Genomic DNA, 26,268 nt, shown 5'->3' with positions numbered 1-26,268 from the left:
ACAACCATGCTGAGTCGGGCTGAGTATGCTAAACTAGAGAGAGAATCGCTGGCAAGGGGGCTACAACTACAACAAGATGAACATATTTGACCGTGATTTAATTGTAATACACGTTTCAAAATGATGCCGAAGTAACAACATACTGATACCGGTTAGTAAAAACCATGAATTAATGCTTTGACAAGTCTGCAGACAGACGGCAGGCGAAAAACCTTTTAAAATGCGTGTTTTCTAAATGGAGATCGGCTAAGCTAACGCAGTTTATGCTCCGACCGTCCACACTCACAACAACGGCCTATACAGACATAAATAAACCAGCGACTGTATTCGCCATGACACAGGCAGTCTGTGGTTTGTACTTGTTTAACTTTTGTCTAGTTTCTGAACAGATATGAGGAGCTGTGAGCTCTGAGTGCTAAAAGCTAATGGCTGATGTTGTTTTTCTGTGGTTCTCATTGAAGATGACGTCACGGCTCCGCCTACACTGCGTTACTATAGTTACTGCCCCAGCTACTAAACTGTAATGGAAACGCAGCATAAAGTGAGCCAGTCCTAACAAGGCCTAACAAGGCTATACCGCAGGGTTGCCAACTTTGGGTACCTGGCTGGAGTGAGATTTTGATATCATGGGTTTAATTACACATATGCGCACTAAATGACTGTTATCGTGTCAGTAGCGGGACCTTAGCATATATGTATGATATATATACAATATATACAAATACACAATATTGGACACAGACTATAAAGGGCACAAAGTTTCATTCACTAATGAAAGTCAAACACATGTTTGTTTCCACTGTTTTATTGTGTGCCTGTCGCGATAAGCAATTAATTGACTTATCGTACGATAAATAAAAATGAACTCGATAACTTTTCTGACCTCGATAAATTGCCATTTACATGAGGATGTGACTAGCAGTTTGAAAGGATGTACTTGAATTATTATTTTATATTATCATTATGTCAGTGGTCTAAAATGGTCATACAACGGTGCCGACAATATTATCGTTTATCGCAATAATTTCCGGGAAAATGTATCCAACAAAATGAATTATCGTGAGAGGCCTATACATGAAACACACAGACACAAACAAATCTACAGACTTACTCCAAACTGCCAAATATATTAATGAACGCACTCTCACTCTCATATACTCTTTGACTCTATTTTGGCCTAGTAGAACAATAAGCAGCAGACTTTTACTTTTTATCATTTCTACTGGATCTTAGATCTGCGCATGCGCAATACGGGTCGGGGATTGACCAACCGGCTCCCACTGCTCTGCTGTCTGTTAACGTTGTTAAGAGTGGTGGGGGCGGGGAGGGAGCAGATCGACAGCTTGAGCAGCTGTCAACTCAACATTGTAAATAACCAACCAAAAACGATCGCCGGTTCATCTTGTTTTTGGCGTGAGAATAGTTTGGGCAGCGTGAGAGCGTGAGATTTAATTTAATTTAATTTAATTTCAAACCTTTATTTAACCAGATGGTCCCATTGAGATCATAGATCTCTTTTTCAAGGGAGACCTGCAGCATATAGGTTCCACATGAAACATAAAACAATAAAGGACATCATACATTATATTTACAGGATACATTTACATAGTTATAGACATTTACAAGTACCCATAGTATCAACGAGCATTTCATTTAGCCTAGCTTTAAAAACATGCAGAGGAATGAGATTGCTCAGTTTCAATTCTTGCTGAAGATTGTTCCAAGCAAGTGGAGCTGCGCACATAAAAGCTGTCTTACCTAAGACAGTCCTTGCTCTTGGCACATCTAACAATACTACATCATGCGATCTCAGACAATAGCTGCTTGCAACTCTCTGTGTTATCAGAGAGCAGATATAATACGGGAGTTTACCCAACAAACCTTTATAAATAAATGTGTACCAATGAGTGAGCCTCCGTACAGTAAGTGATGGCAAACCTGCCTTGGCATACAGGGTACAGTGATGTGTGAGTGCTTTACAATTTGTGACAAATCTCAGTGCGCTGTGATAGGCGGCATCTAACTTGTTCAGGCAATGGGCAGGTGCATTCATATACAACAAATCACCATAGTCCAGCACAGGTCAAAAGGTCACAGTGACTAGCCTTTTCCTGGCCTCAAGTGAGAAACAGGACTTGTTTCTGAAAAAGAAACCTAGTCTAACCCTCAGCTTTTTAAGCAGGTTATTGACATGAAGTTTAAAGGTAAGACAATCATCAAGCCAGATACCAAGGTATTTATAACAGGCAACCACTTCTAGTACTTGTCCTTGCATAGTAACAATATCTAAAACAGGCTCTGGTGTCTTTTTAGCTTTTGAAAAAAGCATTACCTTGGTTTTATCAACATTTAAAAGAAGCTTTAGTTCAGAGAGCTGAGTCTGAATAATGTTAAAAACAGCCTGTAATTTAACAACCGCCTCCTTAATGGAGGGACGTGCACAGTACATCACGGTATCATCCGCATAAAAATGTAAAGTAGCTTCATGCACATTTTCACCTAAACTGTTGATATATATGGAGAATAAAAGTGGACCTAAAACAGAACCTTGAGGAACACCATTAGTAATGTTTAACCACTCAGAAGACAGCCCATCAAAATGAACACATTGGGACCTTTCAGAGAGGTAGTTCAGAAACCACCCCACTGCATGACTGGATATGCCAATACTGAGTAGCCTCTGCTTTAAGATGCGATGATCGACGGTGTCAAACGCTTTGGAAAGGTCAATAAATAGAGCTGCACAACTCTGCTTATTATCTAAAATACTCGTAATGTCATTCACCACTTTCATTGTGGCAGTGATGGTGCTATGTTTCTTTCTGAAGCCTGACTGATGTTTAGACAGGATATTATTTTTACATAAAAACTCCTTTACCTGTTCACTCACTCGGCGTTCAAGAACCTTAGCCAGAACTGACAATTTAGAGATTGGCCTATAGTTATTTAAAATAGTTGCCTCCCCTCCTTTTAGCAAAGGCAAGACATACGCTGACTTCCACAGTTTTGGAATTGCATTTGTGCTGAGGGAGAGGTTAAAAAGAGAAGTGAGAGGTGGAGCAATAAAATCTGCAGCTATCTTTAAAAAGAAAGGTTCTACGTTGTCCGGGCCGGCCGGTTTCTTAGGATCTAACTTAGATAATGCTTCATGAACAACATTAACAGTAAAAGGATTAAAACTGAAAGGGTTTTCCAGACCACATTGTTCAGAGTCACAGACTGTGGTGTTCACAGAAGCAGAGTTAGTGACAGAATCAAACAGAGAGCCACAGGACACAAAATGCTCATTAAAACAATTTAACATAGTAGCCCTGTCCGATATAGTGCCAGATGCTGTGGTAAGGCACGGAGGTAGCTCATTTCGGATACCACCGGTGGATATCGATTTTATGGCTTTCCAAAATGTCCTAGGATTATTTAGGTTTTCTGTAGTAACTGACAAATAGTACTTCGACTTAGCACTTTTGACATGTGAAGTGAAGCTATTCCTTAGCTGCCTAAAACGTAGCCATTCTACCTCTGAGCCTGATTTCCTAGCCTTTGCCCAGGCCTTGTTTCTCTCATGCAGGAGACTGGACAGTTCAGCAGAAAACCAAGGATTGTCTCGTCCCTTTACTCTAAATTTACGTAGGGGTGCATGTCTATCAATGATCTCCATAAAACCAAGATAAAAATAAGACCATGCAGTTTCTACATCAGCACACAGATCAATTTTTCCCCAATCAAAATCAAACAGATCATGTACAAAACCCTGCTCCACAAAATGTTTTATGTCTCTCTTAATAATAATACGAGGTTTAACCTTTTGGACCTTAGTGTCCCTAATTGTGTCTACAACACAGTGGTCACTCACATCATTCGCAAATACTGCCACAGATGAGTATTTATAGAGAACATTAGTTAGAATGAGATCAATTAGGGAGGATTTATTAGGGGACTTAATGTTAGGGCGAGTAGGACTGTCAACAATCTGAGTAACATTTAAAGAGATACAAAGGTTTTTAAAATCCTCTGATACTACAGTTAACCAGTCCCAGTTCAAATCACCCAGTAGCACTACTTCCTTGTAGTCTAGTTGCATTAAAAGATTTGCTAGTGAAGACAAGGAGTCCTTGCCAGCTGAGGGGGGTCTGTAACAGCCCACCACCATGACCTGTTGACCCTTTGCCACTTCTATATTTAAGGCTAAAACTTTGAATTGCTTACGGATAGATTTGGAAACTAATGTGGTTACACTGAACTTATTCTTAACATAAATGGCAACGCCACCACCTTTATTAGGCCGGTCGGTACGAGACACATTATAACCATTTAAGGATATGTCAGAGGCCAAAATAGATTTATTTAGCCATGTTTCTGATAACACAATGACGTCAGCGTCAGTCGAGCTTGCCCAAATGCGGACAAAATCTAGTTTACCTAACAGACTGCGCACATTCAAGTGGATGAAACCCAACCCAGACCTAGCTTTAAAATCAGCAGGAGTAGCGATCTGACTACTACTACTGGGCGGACCAGGGTTAGGTTGAACATTTCCTGACAGTAATAACAACAACAAAACCAGGCATCTTTTCCTCTTAATCGACACACACACATTGTCATCTACTTTAGAATCACCGGAAAAGTCTGCGAGAGTGTGATTTGAGCTTAAGATGCAGTCCTGAAGAACCATCATCGCAGGCAAACAAAAAAGACAAACATATTTTGTCGAGCATATTGTCTGTGACAAGGCAACCGGTAATTGTTTGTGTAACACATCCGACCCTTTGCAGGGGATGCCCACTGCGGGTGGCAGAACAGACCTGAATCCAGTAGACTTCTCAGAATGACTAGAGATCTTCTCATAGTCCAAAACAGTTAACAGGCACAGCAGAATCACGATATGGGCCATTTTCCCAGACCAGCACACAGTATCCGCGATGTTCCTGGGGCAAATCAGCACAGCAGCAAAGGACAGGCGAAAGCAGCAGTGTGGAAGCGCTCCGGTCCCTCCGTGGTATCCCCGGGGTGAAAGGTCTCCTCAGCAAGCAGCACACGACACCGCAGCACACGACAGGTGGGAGCAGGCCTCCGCAACAGCAGAACCAGGACAGGTGGAAAGATTGAGAGTGAAAGTGTGTGTCACACGCCAGATGCGTGAGAGTTGGCAACCCTGCTATACCGTACTAAGCCGAGCGAGGCCCTGCAATGGAAATGCGCCATTAGAGAGGCTTGGCCTCTCTCAAGATGTTACGTACCATCCAGGGAGCCAGGGCTGCGTCTACCAGAGCGTCTTGCAGCCAAGTGGACAGCGTTCCAGCGTTGGTGTGTAGAGAAAAGCCTGGACCCCATTACGTGTCCCCTGCCTCATGTGCTGTCGTTCCTCCAGCTGTTGTCGGACAGGAATTGGCTTTTCAGCACGATCAAAACATATGCTGCTGCTATCTCGTCTTGCCACGTAGGTTTCGGTGTCAGAACGGTGTTTAGTCACCCTCTAACAAACCGTTTTCTGTGAGGAGTACGGAGACTCAGACCTGTGTCACGCACACTGGCGCCTCAGTGGGACTTGGCTTTGGTGTTACGTGCACTGAGTAAAGAGAGACGTTTATGGTCTCCGGTACTTCCAGTCCAACGCCTACTGCATGCACAGTGTTAGAAAATCCGGCCTTCAAAATAAAAGTTTGACTTTTTTCCCCTTTTTCTTCACTCACACATCTGCGACCCACTCGAAACGGTTGTCACACCAGTTGACAACCACTGATAAGCTAACAGGTTCCCCCAAGTTGTTGTGCTAAGCTACCTATGCTAAACACAACTTGAAACCATGCCTGTATTTGTCCAAATGTTTAAGTTCTACTTAATAAATATATTCAAACTTTGCTTAAGTAAAAGTACAAATACCATACTTAAAATATGTTTTAAATTGTGCTAATTTTAGCTCAGAAAAATCACCATTCTTCGGTTTATCAGAAACATTAAAACTACCACATTTGAAGATATACAGTATAGGTTTTCATTGGACATGGAGTAAAAGTAATCTGTAAGGTAATTAAAGGTGCAGCATAAAAAGTACACTTTTTTCTTTTACAGTACTTAGATAAATGTACTTTCTTACATTTCACCACTGAGGTATAATTAATGCTGTAATGCATAATTTCCTTTAAGTGGAAAGCAACAAAGACATTGGCTTTATTGTAAAGTAATTGGACAAGAAAGTATACTACAACAGTAATTATACAGTATAGCATCTACTGTACACAATAAGCTAACTATGGAATTGAGACACAACAATATGATTTCAAAAGTGAAGCATTGTAGTGTGGTATTTTTAACTTAAGGGACATTTCATTTCTGATAACCTCCGTATGTTCTGTTTTACAGATCTGGATCACAGCAGAGAAACAAGGAGTGAAAGCAGCTACATTCTTCTGGCCTTGGTACTTAAGTTAGTACTGGAATATTTTTTAAGACCAGTGTTTGGTCAACTAAATATTCTAAAAGTTGAATTTACAAAGTATCATTTTAAGTATACAGTACATAGTATGTCTCCCTGTTCTATTGTTACCTAAATGAGTGCACAGACAGATTTGTATAAAAAAACATTTACATATTAGTGACATAATGATCATGAGGGGCAACATCCTGAGAATGACGGACAAAGGAACCAAACACACACGGACACATGACAATACCCCCCCACTCTCAGTCACAACAGAAGCCATTGACGACTCAAACAGCAGCTTGTTGACGCACTGAGCAAAAATGACATTTTATTTTGAATGCAACGTGACAGAAAACCGAAAGACCAAAATGTATTTTATACTTGAATGTTAAGGATATTAATTAGGCTTATTTACTGCTCACAACAAGTTTCATTCAAGTGTCATTTTTTAACACAGATCAGCTCCACTTTTTCCATTTTTGTTTATGAAGAGAGGAGGGTCTTTTTACAAATGTGTATATATAAATACATTAATTCAAGATGTATTAACTGTAAATAAACGGTCAGTGTTTATTATTTCTTCTTTCTTTGACTCCCCACCATCATTCATCATGTTGTGTTTCCAGGGTGATTCCTCTGGAGAGAAGGATTTTGACCATCCTGAGCTGGCTGCATTTGCCTGATGATGAGAGGTACAGTCCGGATCTTTACTCTTAAGGACTTCAATCATGATATTGAACCACACATGAATGTACTTATAGATAGAAAGTTGTCATCTATTTTTCAAATGTGTATAGTAACCCTTGCTGTGACTTTCAGTAAATGACAAAATCAGATGGAAATATTAGGATTAATGTTGAAATGTCCAAATTAGCCAAGCTAACAAACAATTGAATGCAGCAGTACAGAATTTCAGAATATAATTTTGACTGCTGGTTGTAGTTTAGTTTTAGTTTTATTTGACTGTTAAAATGTCTTGGTGAGTTGGTAAGAGTATCTTGGAGATAAAGGTTGTTTTTAGTGCTGAGAAGCTGCTGGGTCAGTGAACACTGCTGGGTTTTTATAGTGTGGTGAGAGTGGTCTCAGTTCAGTGTGAGTTCAGGAGAGATGCTCAACTGCCAGGAACAGCAAACTCAGCAGAGGCTTTATCATGTTTACTCTTCATGTTGACCTCAGAACACCCTCACACCCTCACATTTTTAAGGTAAAATCAGGACAAAATGGACCGTATAAAGCCCCTTTATAGCCAACTAGTAGAGCTGGCAGCCCCTTACTGTGTCCCTGCTGCGGAGGATGCAGGTTCGAATCCGGCCTGGGGACCCTTCATGCTTCATTCCCTCTATCTCCCCTTTAAAAATGTAAAAACATATTGTCTCTGCTGTGTTTCTTCAGGCCGTACGTGTTTGCCGTGCACTCAGAGCAGCCCGATACCTTCGGACACCGCCTGGGGCCACTCAGCAGTGAGGTGAGTGTGACACCTGACAGTGAGGCTGATCCAAGTGTGAATATATCTCAGCTTTTTCTTTTTTCAATCCTATCTACAGCTGGATAACCCTCTCAGGGAGATCGATAGCATCATCGGTCAGCTGATGAACGGCCTGAAGCAGATGAACCTGCATCGCTGTGTCAACGTCATCGTCGTAGGAGACCACGGTAAGACCAGTTTTAAAAACATGTGTGAATGTGAGATTTATTTACATGAGAAAGTTAGGTGGCAGTCTACAAGAAGACTGCATTCCAATTATTTACACAGCATTTCACTAATATATTGCTTGTCTTTTATCCAGAGATAAAATTCATACTGCTCTAGGTCCCAAGATAAGTTGGTCTTCAAAATATCTCCATGTTTATACTGAGATTGTGCAGCTGTCTGCAGAAGCTTTTACAATTGGATAAACTATTATTTTATAATCCCTCTTGACATAGAGCAGTGTGACTGTGATTCGATTCAATAAATGAATGTCTCTTATTTGGACGTCCTTGGTCTGTTTATCATTTGTTGTTGTATGTTACTTTTCTGTGCGCTTCTATTGGTTTTATATCTATTGTAATCAGGGTGTCCTTCTAAAAGAGAGATTGCTTTCAGGGTCCTTCCCTATTTTTAATACCGTTATAATAATCATAGAAAAAAGATGGTTCTGAACGTTGTTTATCTAATACAAAAGAGTTCAAAGAATGATTTTTACTGGAACTCTCTACTTTTCCTCGTTCTACCAAAGAAATAGTCCCTTTGACAACTGTTGACTGTGAGGCCTGCAGATCAGAGTATGACACAACATTTCTGGAAAGCCTCATTGCCGTTTTCAATTCATGCAAGTCCCAGCTCGGGTGTATTTTCAACAGGCAGCACACCTTTCATAGGCAGATAAACCAAAAATATTGGTACATTAAATCGAATGAATTAATGTTAGCAGAGAAAAGGAGCTAAAAAAACAGTTTTACATTTTATTTAAGTTTAGGTGAACACAACCCTTTGATAATAACAGATTATTGCTATTTCCCTGCCTGTCAGGTATGGAGGAGGCTCACTGCGACCGCACAGAGTTCCTCAGCAGCTACCCACTCAACATAGACGAGATCCAGCTGATCCCCGGCTCTCTGGGCAGAATACGACCCCGAGACCCCAAATCCTCCACATGTAAGAAGAGTGACTAGTTTCTACACAACATTAAACATCAAATGTAAAGAGTCTTCATGTTGACACTATTTTCTTCTCCAGATGACCCAAAGGTAGTGGTTGCAAACCTCACTGTAAGTACCACAACAACACTAACATCAACCAAACCATGTTTCATGTGGTTTCTCAAACTGTCCACACAGAGAGGTCGCTCACCTTTCTATATTTGTTGTTTCAGTGTAAAATGCCGACGCAGCACTTCAAGCCGTACCTAAAGCAACATTTACCCAAGAGGCTTCACTACGCTAACAACCGCAGGATCGAGGACGTCCACCTGCTGATGGAGAGGAAGTGGCACATAGCCAAGTAACCTGACTCACTAACTGACTTCTGCTAAATGTCATGATTAATTACCAACAAATCATTACTCTATTGATTCTGAGTCAGGACTATACCAGGAATCAGGATTTATATCTCACACTGTATAAACACCATAAGCATACAGTATCAGGAAGGGGAAAACATTTTGTAGTTATTTACCATACATTAAGTATTGTAGTTTACATGGTTAAACCCTATTCCTTTGTTTTTTTTGTTTTTATTTTGTAAGAAATCAAGTGTCACTTCAATCAGTGAAGACACAAGACCCCAACATCTTTTCCATATTTAAAATTGAGGGTAGTGGGATATTTTTCTGGGGTAAATGGAAACTTCCTGAGATCTTTGGATAAATTAAGTTAAACATTGGCAGAATTGAATGTTTTGCAGTTGTTCTCAGGTCAACATCTGAAGAAAGAATAGCTTTCTTTGTTGAAAAATCATGATATTTATGTTTCTGGTTCAGGAAAATGCCAGAAAAATTGAGGACACGATGCGGTTTCTTTGGTGACCACGGCTTTGACAACAAGATAACCAGCATGAGGGTACTGAGTACACCTCTTATTCTCTCCTGTATTACATACTGCACTATAATATGTATTGTAATTGTATATAATAATATACCTCTGAGGTTACTGATAGTCTTTTTGAGATCTACGCTCTGATATTTCTTTATTGAAGTCTCAGAACTATTGTCATGTATTCATTTAATGAATATTTACGACTGATTCTTCTTCAGTATTTAATACGTACATGTATTTTTCTCCTTCACACAGACCATATTCATGGGTCATGGACCAAGCTTCAAGTTCCAGAAAAAAGTGCCAGAGTTTGACAATATAGAATTATACAACGTCATGTGTGGTGAGAATATTGTTTTTGCCTTTTATGCAATATCGGCATCGATGCTCTTGAGGCCATAATAAAACTATTAAACTGGCCATGATTTCTTGTGTGATGTGCTGAGAGAGCTCCTAAATAGTTTTACAACAAACTGTAAACTTTGATCCCAGAATGGGATACGCAAATACATTTCTGTTTGTCCGTCTGTTCATCTCTCTGTCTGTCTCTGTCTCAGATTTGTTAGGCTTGAAGCCGGCCCCTAACAACGGGACGTACGGCAGCCTGAACGACATGCTGAAAGATCCTCCGTTCGAGCCCAGCATGCCGGAGGAAGTGACCCTCCCGTCTCCAGCTGACCCTGACACCGTCGCGACCCACGACCTGGGCTGCAGCTGTGATGATGAGGTCACTAAAATAATTCCTGACTTTCAGCTCTATGTTAAACTGTGAAACAACACCAACAAAACAATTCAAACTGTACTGTATGAATCAATATTTATTCTGTTAAAGGGCACAAAAGCATCAAAACAAGCTGACATATTTTTGTCTATGTTTTTCTGTCCCAGAATAAGGTGGAGGAGACGATTGAAGCCTTCAGTCCTGCCCCTGATGGGATGTACAGTTACAGTAGGTTTCCTCACACTTCACTCTCTTTGCAGATATCAATAGGTGTTCATACAGTAGTGTTGCAATAAGCACTCCATCTTCTCATCCTTAAGGTTTTGTTTGGGGAGTGAGATTTCTTCACAGATTTTAAGGCTAATTTGTAATTTTATATATTAGGCTAAATTAATAACATTTATTGGAGAACAGACCACTGATCAGCAGTATCAGGAAAATGTTATTCCAAGTTTGGTAGTAGCAAGGCCACTAAATATGCAAGTACCCCCCTTTGTCAAGTATGTATTACATTCTAGGAATCAGAATACCTTTATTAGTCCCACAGACATTTACGATTTTTTAAATTTTAATTATAATTGTACGAAATGTAATCGGTTTTGGGGAGTAACTAGGTACTATTATGAGAAAAACAAAGTATTTAAACTAGTCATTAATCAAACTGCATCTCACGATATAATTTTCTGCTTAAACTGAGAATTTGACATTCATATTGTTGCTCTAACAACCCAATAATAAATCAGGTTGTACTGCAAAACCTTCCAACAAAGAGTTTGATGGTAATCAGTTTTGTCAAAATGACTTGATAGTGGTTAAGAGATACTTTACTCATTGTATTGAAAGGGATAACTCCAAATATGTAACCTGTTACATTGAAAAAGTAACCTTCTCCACACTATAACCTACTGTAATATTTTTCCTTTTTGTCCCCCCCCCCACGGCCCCTCGTCCTATTGTAAAGCGTCCTTGGGTTTCTTGCTAAATAAATCCAAGTTATTATTATTATTATTATTATTATTTATATACGTTGTATTTCAGTTCTGAGGCACTGAGTATTCACTGCAAAACTGAAGCATCATTTCCTTATATCACAGTCAGCATTTTATGTAAAGGCCTGGGGATTAGTGCATATATTAGGGATATGATCATCTAAAACACTGGATTATAATTTATTTCCTTTGAGTCTTTTGGTCCTCTCTGACTGTTCCTCCTCTGTTTACAGACAGTACTCACCTCCCGTTTGGTCGTCCGGCCATCATGTTTGAAACTCAGTACAGTCTGCTCCATCATGTGGAGTTCATCAGCGGCTACAGCAAGGAGCTGGCCATGCCTCTGTGGACAGCATACACACTGCCACGACAGGTACACACACACACACACACACACACACACACACACACACACACACACACACACACACACACACACACACACACACGCACACACACCACACACACACACACACACACACACACACACACACACACACACACACACACACACACACACACACACACACACACACACACACACACTTGTGTTTTTACTGAGGTTGACGTCACATTGACTAACCATTCCCTGGAGTTTTATCCTACTGTAAGCACAACCATTAAAAGCTCTATTAAACTAAATATCTTTCACACTTTTTTTGTGTTATTAGGCTTCAAAAACACAAACGGGATCCCCTGGGCTTACATACAGTTTATTTTCTGGGTTTAGTTTTCTTCAAAAACGAAGTTGGTCAGGCTGCCATACACTAGTGTTTGCAGTAGCTTGATGTCATGATTATAGCCCTAAAAGGCTTGGATAGGTTATCAATCTGTGTGTTTCAAGTCTTAAGAAGCTGGTGCATCAGAAGTCAAATAAATACTAAAATGCATCTTGGAGCAACGGCATTTAGTTCAAAAATCCCAGAAAGCTCTGTTATTGCAGATGTGTTTTCTTTACCTCTTTGTGCTCCTGACTCCTGTACTTAAACCAGGTGTCAGGCTGTAAAAATGTGACGCACGCCATGTTAATGACAGGTTACATGTTGTTGTTGTTTATAGTGAGAGGCAGCGTGTGTGTAGGGGCAGAACACGACGGAGGTGCAAGAACATGCAAACATAAACAAAAAGGTGTGCAAAAACATCAGAAACACACGGACTCTGTCCGTGACCCTGAACACACATGTTTGTCACATGTTTACAGGAACATGCTGCAGGTTAACAAGCTGCAGCTGCTCACATGTGAGACACACAGGCAGTAGCTCAGTCTGCAGGGGCCTGGCTTAGGAACCCTGATGGTCATGGTTCAAGTCCCTTCAAGGAACAAAATAAAAGTAGCTAGAATTACCCACAAATGTGTTCTAGTAGCTAGAGACTTACTAATTCTCCTCCAGGGGACTGCCGAGGTATCAGTTTGGGAATTCAATTTGGGTCTCATCCAACACAGTCTCACTGCATTTCGTGTTATAGTCACGAAATTAATCTATTGATTCGTGTTCACCAACACAGTTTCGCCATTTTTTTCGTGTCACACAGAACGATTTTAAAAGCAATGTAAATAATAACAAATTAGAAGGAAAAACAGATACAGATTAAAGTATTCTGACACAGAACGATTTTAGAAGCAATGTATTTGGTAGTATGTTTCAAAACAAATTAGAAGGAAAAAAAGATGACAAAATACAGATGTCAGTATTCTGAGGCTCTGAGCCATTTCTTTTCCTCGCGGGCGGCAAAAAAACTCAGACATTATACAATTTAAAATAAAAGGGTTAGGCTTAGGGTAAGATATTGAGTAAGAAAATATTTTTATGAACCACACAGCTTCTGGTATTCCAAGACCCGACCGGACAAAAAGACGTGGTGCAGGCACGAAACATACTACCAATAGAAATACATTGCTTTTAAAATCGTAAAAAAGGGGAACATCGTGTTGGTGAACACGAATCAATAGATTAAATTCATTTCGTGACTATAACACGAAATGCCTCATCAATGCATGTGTGTTTATTTTGGGCCTCATATGTGTGTATTTCAACAGTAACTGTATGACAACAAACTGAATTTCCGCTTGTGGATTAAAACGTTTGTATTGAAAGTGTTAGCTGTAGACCATAATATGAAATTGTTTCTTTATTCCCTTTTTATGTATCACCCTTGGATTGATTGAGATGAATAGACGCTTGTTTAAAGACAAAAGGAAGGTCCCGATGCGATTTGAAAAATAAAAGGATGTGCTAATTCCGTCAAAATCGATGAAAAAATAAAATAACGTTTTATTTATACATTTGCATCTCACAGACCCACGCAGCTAGACTGCAGCACTTCTCCTTAAATCGCAAAAAACCCACCTGAAGGCATAAATAAATACAGTACATTTACAAACACAAACCACACAGTCTCATGATCCAAATACAAAATAAACTAAGGAAATTGCTCCTACATTGTACACAAGAAAACACACAAGGAACAGGAACTTTATGTCAGTATGTTTGCTCTTCACTAGTATGTTTGCTTTTTTACAATTCAGTGTTACAGATTGCATTATGATATGATATGTGTTGATCTACTCTGGTTACACTGGCAGATTTAAACAAGAGCAACAGCAGAGCTACACCAAAATGTATGAAAACCAAATAGGTAAGATATATTTGTCACATTCCTTTCTCTTACTTTCCCATTTTTTGTCTGTCAGGAGGACATGACTCCCATCCCGGTGGTCTCTGCTGGGGCTCAGTGTATCCGAGTGGACCCCAGAGTGTCAGCTGATCACAGTCAGAGCTGCACCGCCTACAGCCAGAACAACCAGCTCACCTACGGATCCCTCTACCCTCCAGGTAAACCTGCAGGAGAGGAGCACACACATAGGCTGATGAGTCCAGTAGTATGCAAGAATAGAAGATAAGACCTACACACACAACAAATCTATACTGTCCCCTTAAGCCTTGCGCACTCACTCAATCAATGCTACACCTTTCTTTAGATTATTTATGGCATTCAATTATATATGTTGATTATGAAATACTAACAGCTACTGTTATTCTTTTATAATGTGATGCAATGTTTATACTGACAATTGTAAATTACATTTTGAAAATGTTGTCATGAGACTATAGCAGAGCAAAAATAAAATGTACCAGAGTGATTCAGCTCTGATGCTTTAATGTTCACAGCCTCTCTGTAATTTAGTTTAGTTTAGTTTATTTGTTTATAGTGTCGTGGACAGTCCCCATCGATGAACTGTCACAAAAACAGTAAATGGAGCAGCTTTAGCCGACATGGCTAATTTCCAGCTGTAATAGACACCCTTAAAATCACAATATATCAACAGCATTAGTTATAAAAAAATATAAAATAAAATAAAAAGGATGAAAGACAAGTAGATACAGGCGAAAGGATAAGAGAGGATAAAAGAGAACAATAAACAAAACACGTTACTACCGGTACATACAGTACATGTCACATATAGCACATCACAATCACATAAAAGAAACGAGGGGCAACATCCATGATCACAACATGTAACACAACATGTAACACAACATGTAACACTCACGCCATACTCAACACAGACTAGTGTGTGCAGGTGTACTTCTCAGTGAACCATGTTTTTAAGTGAGCTGTGAAGGTGCTATGTGTATGTATGTCTTTGATTTGAGTGGGTAGAGAGTTCCAGTTTTGTATTGCTGTGACCGAGAATGATGACTGACCAAAAGTACTCTTCCTGAATGGGACTGATAGGTCGCCACGTGTGGAGCTTCTAGTGGTCAGTCTGGTGTTGTTACGTTGAGTAACCAATGAGTTAATGTTTGCATTATGAAAGTATTTGTTTTCCACGTATTAAGAGTGTTTTGGGATTTTGTTCACAGAGCTGGCATCTTCTCCAGAGTCCAGATATGACGCTTCGCTCATCACCAACATGGTCCCCATGTACCCTGCATTCAAGAGTGAGTCACACCCTTAAAAAGTATATATATCAACAAGGTTAAACTTGGAGCACTGGGGCGTTATTAGGGCATACATAAAAAGCACTGTAACTGTTTCATACATCGAAGAAAACTCTTTTTGACCCAGCAAAAGTTCACAAAACCTCAACGAGCCAAATCAAATATTCAGATTTGGATTGACATAATGTGAGACTGATTAACATGATATTTATCGCTGCAGATACGACCTGGTAGTGGTCAAATATCAGGAACATCAAACAATAAAACTAACCCCTTACTTAAATGAGTAACTGTGAGTTAAGAGCCATACATCCACAAATATCAGTGAGTTTCTTGTTGAATTCAACATGTGCTATACTATAATCAGTGAGTTTCTTGTTGAATTCAACATGTGCTATACTATAATCAGTGAGTTTGTCTGTTACTACAAGCTACAACCTTTAACAGTCTTTAAAAAAGTATGATCTGCAGTGCTTCTGTCCAATATTAAGAGTTAGTGCCTCATCGTTCAGCTGTGTGTGATGACCAGTTTAATGAGTGCATTCTCTTTTCCTGTAAATCAGCGACGCCCAGTGTGATGAGACAAAGAGACATGAGTGTGGTGATGTCAGGTCTGAGCGAGCACCGCCTGACACCCATTGTTTCTGCAGAGAGACAGGACTTATCAGGACAAACACACCCTCTCTGAATCGCTGTCTCATGCAGATACACATAATCCTCATTGTCGTCAGTGCTGGGAACACAGTGCGTGTCTGGGGGATTTATAGTTTTGCTTTATTAATGCTGGAACATATTGTATGTAGATTGATGACATCAGGATCAGTGTGCGGACAGTGCTGAGTTGAACAAGGAACATAGTCTTGCAGGATACAGAATATGTTTTGTTTCCTAAATTAGATTATGAAAGTTAAAATCCCCTTAAAGGACCAAAGATATGTCTCACTTATGTCTTTTAAAGTTTATTAACACATTTCTATTTCTAGCTCATAAAAGGTCGTAAAGTTCGTCCCATTTCAGAATAATATATATGATATGTTTTATAATGATTGATCATGAAAGTGTTCTCAAAGCTGGTAAAGGTGCAGCTAGTTTGAATGACTTTGTATACTGCAGGGTAGCTTGTGAATTTACTCCAGGTGGAACTAAAGTCTGATTTAACACTTGATTATATTTTACAGATGATGCAGATGATATTTTTTCCCGCAAGTTTTAAAGGTTAAAAACCGTTGACACAACATTAGGATTTGATATACTGTAATAACAGTGAAAATTAACCGATTGATTTAATGTTAAATAAAATAAAATAAACATTAGCACCTTTAAACTGAAAATATATCATCATGTTGAGCTGAACAACAACAATGAATGTTCAGAGAATGTCAAATGTGATGTTTCTGTATCTTTATTCCCATATATACCCACAGCAGCTGAGATTTGATCACAATGTGAGCCAGAGGACATCCAGATGTGATCTGAAAGCCCCTCCTCTGCAGTGCATCCTGCATGCATTTACGTTCAAACTCCAGTTAACATGCAGCACTCCTGATCCTGATATCTTTACATCAGAAGTGAAACGGGTTGATGAGTTTAGGAAGGAGACTTATCATAAGATAATATATGCTTTGTGTTTTAGCACCTAATCCTTTTTTCTTCTATCTGCAGGAATGTGGAGCTACCTGCAGGGCACGCTGCTGAGGCGCTACGCAGAGGAAAACAACGGCATCAACGTTCTAGCTGGACCCATATTTGATAATGATTACGACGGCCTGCGAGACACCACGGAGAAGATCAGAGAGTAAGAACTGACCAGTATCACACTGACAGGCCCTTTAATGTTCTACTTCAACTGTATGAGAAAGACATCATAAAGTTACAATTAGGCTGAAAGGTTTATTATTGATTTTGTTGAAAATGCACTTTCACATGCATGGATGATACAAAATACAAAATAAAAGTGAATCAAATCAAATCACTTTTCTCTTTCCCCAATCAACAAAGAAGCAAACAAACAGATACAAAACACCAGGCCGCTGTACATTAGTGTAACTCTCTCTTCTGTCCAGGGTCTCGGCCGAGGCCCTGCCCGTCCCCACCCACTTCTACATGGTGGTGACCAGCTGCCAGGAGCTGAACCAGACGGTGGAGGAGTGTGACAGAGATCTGAGGGCCTTGTCCTTCCTGCTGCCCCACCGACAGGACAACACTGAGGCCTGCAATGTGAGTAAAACCCAACAGGGGGCAGCGCTGTCCCACTGCAGCTGCATCAAGTCAGTTCACATCAGTCAGAGATCAAAAACATAGTGAGTTTGATCTCTGTCATTTTAGGAAAGTAACTGATAAACTTACTCAATTACTGTGTCTAAGTACAAATTGACCCTTTCATCTATTAGTAAATGATCACAAACATAATCAAGAATCTCTTGATAACTGATTTATGGTCCTGAAGTTCATCAGGAAGGCATCGTATGTTGTTGCACACAGTAATGGATATCAACATGCTCCTCTCACTAGTAAGAGGGACTTGACAACGGTGAACCTCTTTAAGTACAGTAAACGTAATACTTTTTGGGTATTGTCCTTCAGCCAGTCAAAGCAGATATTTTAAGGTTTACTTTAAGGTCTCCAGGGCAACCAACTGCAGTACAATCCTGCTCTGACAGTAATGCAAGTGTAATAATAATTCAATTGTTTCATATATGAAACAAGTATTACAGTGAACCTCTGGTGAAATGCGGGTCTTTCTCAGAGGAATATTTCCAATTCATTGTCACTACTGAAAACTAAAGATTAGAGGAAACCTTACCACTGTTCTTGTATGAGTTACATTTAAAGCTTTAAGAAATCAATTCAAGACCACTATGCAGTTTACAGTCAGTTATCTGGTAGCTGAATTAGGGTTATTTCAGTCAGACAAATCCTGTTTGAATATTTATTAACAGCAGCATAGTTTGAGTTTGGCCTAGTCACTCCCCTGCAAATGTTTTCAACATCACTGATCTCTGTTGCTCTGAAGCTCTGACTTATGGTGAAATGGGGGTCTTTCTCAGATAAATATTCCCAGTGACACTGTGAAAATTCAATGTGACGCAAGCAGTAATTACGCAGTTAATTCACTGCTAAAGATTAGTGGAGTGATGATAAGATAACTATCACCACAGCCTACAGATGGGTGCTTAGGTGGAAGGGGGGCAGATAAGCAGCAGAAGGTCAAGGGCAGAGGGAGATATGGGAATTCCTGCAGATTAAATACAGCTTCAGATTTTGGAAAATGTGTGTAAGGCATACACGCAGGAAGGCCATTTCGCACCATTTGACCTTTCATTAACAGCCATAAAACAGTTCTGAGGCTGACTAATAGGGACGGTGGTGTTTCTGCCAGTCCCACTCTGAGCCTTTCCTGCACTGTGTAACTTTGATGAGCAGCTCGTATACCTGGAACTGTGCGTAAGGCTTTGCAGCTCTTAGTTTGTTTTGATGATCATATTATATTTTAAAAGTTCTCAGGTTTTTTCCTCTTTGTCCTCCAGCACCTCTGCCCCAACTGATTTACACAGTCTTTTGATGGTCAGAAAACTTTTCTTGTTGCTAAAATAAAGCTAACAGCTAGTTACCTAGTTAGCTGTTAGCTCAGTTAGCAGTGCTACCGATCTGAGAACTCGGAGCACTTGGGACATTTTGTGGTTTACATTTCTAACAGGAGGAGGTACCATCCCAGGACAGGTTGGAGGATGCAGGGAAAGGGGGTAGTGCCCAACTGGAGCCGGTGGTGTGGGCAATGGAACATTATTCTTTGACATTTTACTTGACATTTTTGTTGAGCACTAACCAAATAAAAGCTGGAGTTTGAAACTATTTGAAACATTCTAAATTGACTTTTTAAGGACTAGCCGGAATTATTTGTATCTTAGGATTTGCATGAATTTTCCCATTCCCACATTTCCTGTTATTATGACTGATAAGGAGTATGTGTACATGGTCTGCATAAACATTTGAACATCGGTTTAAACTGCAGACGCAGTTGTGACTGAAACATGACTGTTATTGACAGAGAGCATTGTCAGCTACTGAGTCATAGGTGTCATAAGTTGGAGATCTCTCACGTAGCCAAAACAAAACAAGGAATGGAAACGTGTCTTTTCATATTTGAACATATGTGGTAATTCTTACCAACACTGACTCATATCTGATCAAACTACAACTCAACAATGAAGATGTTTTTTTCTTTTCTTACAGGGGAGCAGAGATCCTCTTGGCTTTTCACAGTAAACAAAACTTGCTGACTCCCAGTTTAAATTTGCAGTAGCCTCTGTTGGAGTGTTTGTGTCATACATGTACCATGCATGTTTATACTGTAGGCAGCATATATGTACACAGTGGACAGTCAGCTGTTGCTACATTTTAAGAAAGACTAAAATGCAGGGATGACGTATGTACCCGGAAATAAGCTGCGCATGGGTTCCCACGACAAAAAAAGCAATGGGATTTCTCCATAGGATTTTGGAAAATAGCTCGAAATAAGATCTGTGGAAAACGAACCTGTTTGATAAATGCACGTTTTGTTCAGCCGGATAATATCCACATGTCTACCCTACTTTTATAATTTTCGAATCATAAATCTAATCGCCAGAAGCAAAATGCTAATGTTATGCTATAAACGAACTACAGCAGGGTTCAACGTCACGCCAACTTAAGATCGATATTAAAAAATACAGATTCAAAATTGTACAAGTTGAAGCGTTTGTTTGAACAGTTTGCAAGAGCGCAGGTACTTGCTTTCAAGCAGAACAGGGAAAACAAACTTAGCGGGAGTGTTTACGTGTTCGGTGTAATGACGTACAACGCCCTCCACAACTTCTGTAGTCCTATTCAGCCACTTGTTAACAACCAACGTAAACTCTTCAAAAATCACCAGTGGGGTCACTGCTGATGTATTTAATGTCGTAGAACAAAACGTGATCCGTCTCTTAAATTTGTGTCAACCACAGACCTTATTTCCAGCTATTTTCCTAAATCCTATGGAGAAATCTCATTGACTCTGAGACGAGGGAACCGGTAGTGGAAAAATGCTAACTCACTTCCGGGTTTTAGGAGTCGTCACTGCACCACTCTATATAGAGGTAGAAAACAGAAAAGCTTTCACATTGTAAATGTTTGAGGATAAATAATCTGAACCTTAATGGCCAACATACTGGAACACTGTTGAGTCACTTATAGTCTTTGTGAATTTTTTTTTTTTTTTTTCCTTTTTACAGCTCGTAAAAATCTTTGCCCTGCACAATATCAGTTCACCTGAAATAATATTTCAGCACAAATGTTTAATTTTACACACAACATTTTTTTTCTGACAACCTTTGCAGGACGAACGTTTAAAACCTTTTTTTGCAGACATGAAGCATATAAACACAAAATAACAATTCAAGGAACACAAGGAAAAAGGTATACAATAATAATGATCCAAAAGTTCACAACAAATTACCATTTCAGGAAAACAAATGAAGACATAGGGAAAAATTAATAAAATAAAGACAACATTTAAAACTATATTTGTAATAAATTAAATAAATGATTGAAACAATATAAAACAAATTGAATAATAATCATTAAAATAACAATACAAATTGGTAACGTTTGGTTTGAAGTGTTTGTTAACATGTTAGCCATGTCAACTGCATGAACAGAAAATGTCCCTGTTGTATTTGCAGTGTGCTGTGCTGCCCCTAAGTAGCCAACAAATTAAGAAATGCAGCTTTATTTCATTAATTTGATTACATTTATTTTCCTTGATACCTTATTATTAATAAAATGTTGTCTTTTGTTTTTTAAAGTCAAAACTGACATTTAATGATTACATCCTGCATAACATGAACATGTTGTTGTTCATCATGTCACGTTTCTGACGGTAAAACTAAGTGGAACTTCCTTTGGTCTAGCCCAGCTTAACTTCAACACAGATATTTTAGTTTCCTTTTTAGGGGAGAAGTCTTTTCTACGAAGTCAATAAATCTCTGAATGATCTTTTACTTTGCCAAAAAGAGAAAGTGGAATGTGACTCTGTCCTCGTATTACTCATGAACCATTCTGGGAAACGGTCCATAGAAGTGTTTTTAAACCCATGGCTGCAGCAAACCATCAAGCTGTTTTGCATAACTTGCAGTACATCTTTATAAAAACAAAATCCTTTTTTAAATGTATAAACTGTGCAGTTCTGGAGAAGTCCAGGCTCTTCTCTGAATTTGTCTTGTGCCTTCTGTCCTGCCATAAACCTGTTTATAGAAAAGTAAGAGCCTGCTGTGAATGAGTCATGCCACTTTCTGATTTGTTCAGCTACTTGCAAATATCCACGTTTCTGTGACCTATCAATATGGAGGTCAACTTTTGTACTTCCAACCCAAACAACAGAATTGGTTTGTTATTGTCTTGCAAATCAACAAATATAAGTGTTTTCTGATGGCTCCTTTATAGGACAACATTGTTTGTCAGTGACTAGTAAATCACTTTTGATAAAACCACTGCACAAATGGTGTTATTCAGAGTGTTAATCAGAGTGAACATGTTCTGTCCTGCCACAGTTATGGTTATGTTTGGACAACTTTATTAACCTTACATTTGCATTGTTTCTCCTAATGGAAATGTTTTGGGCCATGCTTGTCAGCCTCAATTTCCTTTGACTGAAAGAGAAAGGAAACGGTGCAGGAAATGAAAGGTTCTCCTGGCCTTACAGGAAGTTGCAATGGAAAACGTTTATATTTAAGCTACCCAACCTTGCTCTGAGAGATACATAATGTTTATAGTGATGTGTTTAGACCATCTCTAAAATGCTGAGTACAGCAGTAAAAGCTCACTGATGCGGCTTTCACACCAGCGCTTTTCCCTTTCTAGCTCCTAGCGAGAGCTTTTCTGGTTCAGCTCCCGTTTCCCTTTTCAGCTCCCGCTCTGTTCACACTGCCCAGAGCTGCCGAGAGATTTTCTCCCACAACAACGGGGGGGGGGACTGCGTCGGGTCGACGATCGTGTTGCTTTTAATCATACGAAGCCAGATTAAATTAAATAACGACTTCTCCAACCTTATACTTTTCTCCAGAGTGCCGTGGTTCATTGTTTATTAATGTGTTTCAGCATTTACCGACCGCTGCAGTGCTGGCTGCTCTTCAACGGGAGTGTATTCTCCCGTTAGCTCCGGGTTAGCTCACACGGCTCTAAAGTATTCACTGTCTGACTGTCACACAAGCAGCTGATACATATCCCCAGTTCCCCTTAAGTGAATGTGTGTCAGTCTGAATTGACGCTGTTTGGTGTCAGTCTGAATTGACGCTGTTTGGCATCACAACGCTGTTATGAAAGTTTCTCTGGTATAACATGGGTGATGTTAGCATAGCAACCGAAGCTAAACGGACTACTTGCTAAGCCGTTTTCTCCAGGCACTTTTTACCGGCGTATTTTTCATTATGATTCTACTTGTGATAGTCGGACATGACAACCTGTACAGCCCATGTATTAATTCCATCCGATAGCTGCTATAATAACAAACCAAACGTCTGCCTGCTCTCCACAATGATCAATAACAGCGAACGGATGGTCAAAGTAAGGTTTCCTGCACGCCTCGACGTAAGAGACGTAAGCGACGCCGCGTCATAGCTCCAAAGCTCTTGCCTCTGGACCGACAACTTTTTGGAGCTGGAAGTGAACCGCATTCCGGAGCTATGACGCGCCGCCGCTGCGGTGTGAACAGGAAAAACCGGCGCTTTTCAGGCTCTAGCTCCCAGCAGGAGCTGGAAAAGCGCCGGTGTGAAAGGGGCATCAGAGATTCCAAAGTGGTGCTTACAGTATAATGGGTGTGTGTTCTCAGATTACACAGTAAAGTAGACTACATCAAGAGTATACATTTCAGATGTCCTCCTGGAACCTTAAATAACCCAGACAGGTCTTTAATCTGCAATCTGTGGATAGAACATCCTCTAATATTACAAGTCAATTATGGCTTGAGGTTTATTTCCCAGACAGCATGGTTGAGGTAATTTGCAGGTGAAAATATGTCTAGACGTCTTAAAACTGGTTTGGTAGAAGAAAGTAAAAGGGTTTATGTCCAATATTAAATAGTTAACATTCCCCTGAATAATTCTGACCTACTCACTTTCAATTTCAGTTTTGTTTAATACTTGCTGTTGAAAGAATCCTGTATCTTTTGTTTTTCTTTTGTTATCACTTTCTTTTCAATTTCACTCTCAACTTGCTTTTGGAAATTGTGACAATATTCATACTCACTTTCTTTCTGAGACAGAGACAGAAAGAATGATGCCTCCTGTTTGTGTGTTACATACTTTCAGAATACAAAAACAACAATTCATGTTTCTTTTTGGAAGATGACATATAATATACTAATTTGGTTATTTTTTCAAAGGACGTACTAGACTTTTAAACATTGGAAACAACATTTGCAACCCGTTTTTTGTTCAAACTAAACATTTTCTTGTACAGAATGTCATAGTATGGTTTCTGTGTCACAAGCGGGCCTGAACACATTCAGCTCTCATTATTTACATGAGCTTCCCTTTATTCTGTTGTCATGAGAACGAGGAATATCCTCACTGCTGCCAAAACATCCGTGCTTCAACAGGCTGTGACATGTAGCACGTAAACACAGGATTCAAAACATGACTCATTGGGATATACTTTCTATCAGGAGTACGTGGACCACCCACTCAGCCAAATAGAAACCTTGATTAGCCAGATTCGGTTTCGTTAACGAGGTTTCCTCAAACCAGCCTAACTGGATGTATGTTGACATTTCCCTCTAATTATATCACAGGGTACCTAACGAATGTTGCATGTCCCTACAGTCTGAGCTAACCACAAACTGATCATTCAATACTATATTCAGTACTTTGATTAACCAGTCGGCTCAAATCTGATAGGATTAAGAAAAGAATACAAATAAATATGAATAATTAAAGATTAGGCATAAAACTCACAAACATGTTTGTATCAAGAGCCTTAAAAATGTATTAGCCTGTGGGGGGGGGGAAGGTTTATTCACCATGTGACGGGCACTTCTGAAAAAGCATGCCTTTATACTGTAATCTCAGATCATAACGAGGGGTTACGTATGGTAACTCTTGTTATATAAGCACAGGCGGAGCCCTCTACTGGACTCTATGGGTACTACCTTATCATGCAAGCATTCACCTACTGAGACGTCTATAGACTTAGCCGGCCCCGGGGCGGGCCTAGCTGAATGCGCGCGCATCTCACCGTATAAAAGGAGGCCTTGCCTCCTGACTGTCATCCTACACCTCTCTTCAGCGAGCGGTATAGGACAGACAGTGCCCCGAGTAGAGGGCTCCGCCTGTGCTTATATAACAAGGGTTACCATACGTAACCCCTCGTTATATCTCTCACAGGTATACACGCGCTGTCGTCCAACAACACCGTTCCACCTCACTGCCCCTGACTGGCTTTCTGGTTAGCAGCCGCTGCACCTCACTCTCCTCTACCTCGGGTGTAACCGTGGAGAAGTTTGGGCTGCGGCTGACAGAGCACACTCTGACGTGCTTACCTCGCGAAAAGTGTGCTCGGAAAACAGTGCTGAGTGCTCCCCCCGTCCGCCCATAGGCAGACGGAGAGAGTCCCCTGCCCCGTATGGGCTCACTGTGCACCACCTCTCCCGAGTCCCTAAGGAGCACGGGGAGAGCGCAAGTGCCCCTTGTCCCCCACACCCAGACACTGACCCAGTGCAGAGTCTGCATGGACTATAGTGTGGAGGGCTCTCCCCTTCTGCCTCCAGGCAGGCGAGGAGAGCCCTCCAGCCCCGTAAGGGCCCAGTGCGCACCACGTCCCCCGGGACCCTCCAGGAAAAAACGTAAGCCCATTATGCCCGGGGAGGGGGTCAGATGCCCACTGACCCACAGCCCCCCCCCCCTCCTCACCAGTCCTGTGTTGCCCCAGCAAGCATAGACGAGGAGAAAGAGCCAGACATGTTCAAGAGATAAAACTTTATGAAGGGGCCTGGCGTTGACCAAGACGCCGCCGTGCATATGTCCTCCACACTCACACCGTTGAATAAGGCTGTTGACACAGCTACAGCCCGTGTAGAGTGTGCACAGACACCCGCGGGACAGGCTCTCCCCGCCTCTCCGTAGGCATGTGCAATGCACTCGCAGAGCCAGCCTGCCAGGCGATTCTTGGACAGCGCACGCACCGGGCAGAGGATGTGCAGTTTAGCTTCCCTGGCCCCACTATAGGGCGGAAGACTAATGGCGCGTTTCCACTACAGCCCGCAGCCCGGTTTAAGAGGGCTGTGACGTCAGCGGCCCATCTTTGGTTGCGTTTCCACTTGGCCTAGTACCGGCCGGCGGGTCCTAATTCACAGTTTTTCTGGCCTCATAAAATCGTGGGTCCAGGGCCAGAGACAACGAGGCTGAGTCGGGCTGAGTATGCTAAACTAGAGAGAGCGTCGCTGGCAAGGAGGCTACAACTAAAACAAGATGGACATATTTGACCGTGATTTAATTGTAATACACGTTTCAAAATGATGCCGAAGTAACAACATACTGATACCGGTTAGTGAAAACCATGAATTAATGCTTTGACAAGTCTGCAGACAGACGGCAGGCGAAAAACCTTTTAAAATGCTTGTTTTCTAAATGGAGATTGGCTAAGCTAACGCAGTATATGCTCCGA

The 26,268-nt window shown here is 40.6% G+C and overlaps 1 protein-coding gene across 1 annotated transcript in view; it reads left to right on the top strand.

The window, feature by feature from the left end:
• Positions 1-26,268, top strand: part of LOC117478382 (ectonucleotide pyrophosphatase/phosphodiesterase family member 2-like) — a 66,366-nt gene that overhangs the window by 21,326 nt on the left and 18,772 nt on the right. The window contains exons 9-24 of the mRNA XM_034125396.1: positions 6,361-6,416; positions 7,048-7,113; positions 7,814-7,886; positions 7,966-8,074; positions 8,934-9,059; positions 9,141-9,172; positions 9,277-9,404; positions 9,883-9,961; positions 10,193-10,280; positions 10,495-10,664; positions 10,826-10,886; positions 11,881-12,020; positions 14,340-14,481; positions 15,514-15,591; positions 17,254-17,386; positions 17,655-17,808. Of these exons, the coding sequence (XP_033981287.1) occupies positions 6,361-6,416; positions 7,048-7,113; positions 7,814-7,886; positions 7,966-8,074; positions 8,934-9,059; positions 9,141-9,172; positions 9,277-9,404; positions 9,883-9,961; positions 10,193-10,280; positions 10,495-10,664; positions 10,826-10,886; positions 11,881-12,020; positions 14,340-14,481; positions 15,514-15,591; positions 17,254-17,386; positions 17,655-17,808 (1,635 nt within the window). The remainder of the gene's footprint in view (positions 1-6,360; positions 6,417-7,047; positions 7,114-7,813; positions 7,887-7,965; positions 8,075-8,933; positions 9,060-9,140; positions 9,173-9,276; positions 9,405-9,882; positions 9,962-10,192; positions 10,281-10,494; positions 10,665-10,825; positions 10,887-11,880; positions 12,021-14,339; positions 14,482-15,513; positions 15,592-17,253; positions 17,387-17,654; positions 17,809-26,268) is intronic.

The sequence above is a fragment of the Trematomus bernacchii genome, unplaced genomic scaffold (genome assembly GCF_902827165.1).
Source record: "Trematomus bernacchii unplaced genomic scaffold, fTreBer1.1, whole genome shotgun sequence".
NCBI classification, from domain to species: domain Eukaryota; kingdom Metazoa; phylum Chordata; class Actinopteri; order Perciformes; family Nototheniidae; genus Trematomus; species Trematomus bernacchii.
The sequence above is the reverse complement of the archived record's forward strand: the minus strand, read 5'-3'. Positions and strand labels throughout refer to the sequence as shown.